At 47.3% G+C, this 1,767-nt stretch overlaps 1 protein-coding gene across 1 annotated transcript in view; it reads left to right on the top strand.

Annotated features, from left to right (window-relative positions):
• The window catches only part of LOC101658401 (gamma-aminobutyric acid type A receptor subunit pi), a 52,170-nt gene that overhangs the window by 4,322 nt on the left and 46,081 nt on the right, over positions 1 to 1,767 (top strand). The window contains exons 2-3 of the mRNA XM_004696781.2: positions 82 to 178; positions 1,031 to 1,149. Of these exons, the coding sequence (XP_004696838.1) occupies positions 126 to 178; positions 1,031 to 1,149 (172 nt within the window). The 5' untranslated portion in view covers positions 82 to 125. The remainder of the gene's footprint in view (positions 1 to 81; positions 179 to 1,030; positions 1,150 to 1,767) is intronic.

The raw sequence follows: 1,767 nt of genomic DNA, 5'->3' as shown, positions 1-1,767 counted from the left end.
GGGGGTCACAGAGAAGCTGGCTTGGACATGAGTGAACTTTTAGGCTGTTCTATCTCCACTGTGCCCTCTCTGTCTCCCCAGGTGATTCTCACTCTGAGCCTGAGCTGTGTGAGCAGATCCTCAACATGAGTTACAGCCTGTGCCTGATCGCACTCTGCCTAAGTCTCTTCGCTGAAAGGTGAATCTTGCGACCCAAATGGCCTGGCACTGAATTGCTTTGTGTGGAGATGGGAAGTGGGAGGGGTCAGAACTCTTTCTACTCACAATGGCAAGGCAAAACCCCTTCCCTCTCCTCCCCACCAGCAACAGAACAAAGAAGTGTCCTGACATTGAGTCTATCTAGAGGGCAGTGGTGAATTGGGGATGAACTAATTACTTGCTGTGCAGGAAACCAAGGTTCCATTCCCAACCAATGCCCTTCATGCACAGCACCCCACCACCACCACACACACACCTCATCTCTCAGTGCAGGCTGGTGTGTGGCTGTGATGCTGAACAGGTTTCAGGGAGCTTCCAGACCAAGATGGTTTAGGAAGAAAGCCCTGATCATCTACTTCAGAAGATTGGCCATTGAAAACCCTAGGGGTCACAACTGTTTGATCCCATTGTGCAGGGGTCATCATGAGTCAAAGGTCAACTCAGTGACAGATGATAACACCACATTTTCCCTAACAGTTTAATTAGCATATAATTCCCATATCATACAATTCAGTAGTTTTCAATCACATCAAGGAGAGTTGTACAATCATCACCACATCAGTTTTAGAGCATTTCCTTCATTCTTGTACTAACAACATGTTTATTCTCAGTAGAGAATTCAAGCTTCCCCACGTGGAAGAATCCCTTGTGTTTGTCCAGAAGACTCATGAAGGAGTCCTGGATTACCGCACCATTCTCATTAAAACTTAGGGGCCCAAAACACACACACACACACACACACACACTCATGCAAACACAAGCCCACATTCCTCTGTGTCTGTTTCTGCATGTGTGGACCAGCATGTGGACCCAACCCCCTTCCCTTTTCCAGGATGTGTGTCCATGGGAACCAGTTTCACCTCGAGGTCAGCAGAAGTGACAAGCTTTCTCTCCCTGGCTTTGACAACCTCACAGCAGGATACAACAAATTCCTCAGGCCCAATTTTGGCGGTAGGTTGTCCTTTTTGTCCAGCCCAGCCATTCCTAAGGACAGGATTGGAGACACCCCCCAGTGGAGGGCTCTGGGAGGTCAGAGATGGCTCCCTTTTCTCCAATGCAAGCCTACTTAAGGATTGGCAATGATGGATGAGTGAAGCTGCCAGTGATTCTTCATGCTGCCTGAGAAAGCACTTTGCCTCTTAACTGCAAGATAAAGAAATAGTCTTCCCCACTGAGGGTCTTAGGAGATCCCTCACAAGCTCCCACATACTGCCTTCTTTCCTTCCACCCCCATTTCCAACGTCAATTCAAGGAGCTCACCAAGTCCCATCTGGACTACCCTACCTGGTTTTCCTGCCGCTTGTCTGCCCCCTCCATTTTATTAGGGGCTTATACAACTCTTATCACAATCCATACACACATACATCAGTTGTGTAAAGCACATTTGTACATTCATTGCCCTCATCATTCTCAAAACATTTGCTTTCCATTTAAGCCCCTGGCATCAGCTCCTCATTTTTTTCCCTCCTTCCCTACTTCCCCCTCGCTCATGAACCCTTGATAATTTATAAATTATTATTTTGTCATATCTTGCACTATCCGAGGTCTCCCTTCACCCACTTTTCTGTT

The sequence above is a fragment of the Echinops telfairi genome, unplaced genomic scaffold, assembly GCF_000313985.2.
Source record: "Echinops telfairi isolate 266 unplaced genomic scaffold, ASM31398v2 ScPeMD7_7469;HRSCAF=8507_0, whole genome shotgun sequence".
NCBI classification, from domain to species: domain Eukaryota; kingdom Metazoa; phylum Chordata; class Mammalia; order Afrosoricida; family Tenrecidae; genus Echinops; species Echinops telfairi.
Note: the sequence above shows the minus strand (reverse complement) of the source record. Positions and strands in the feature narration are given on the sequence as shown.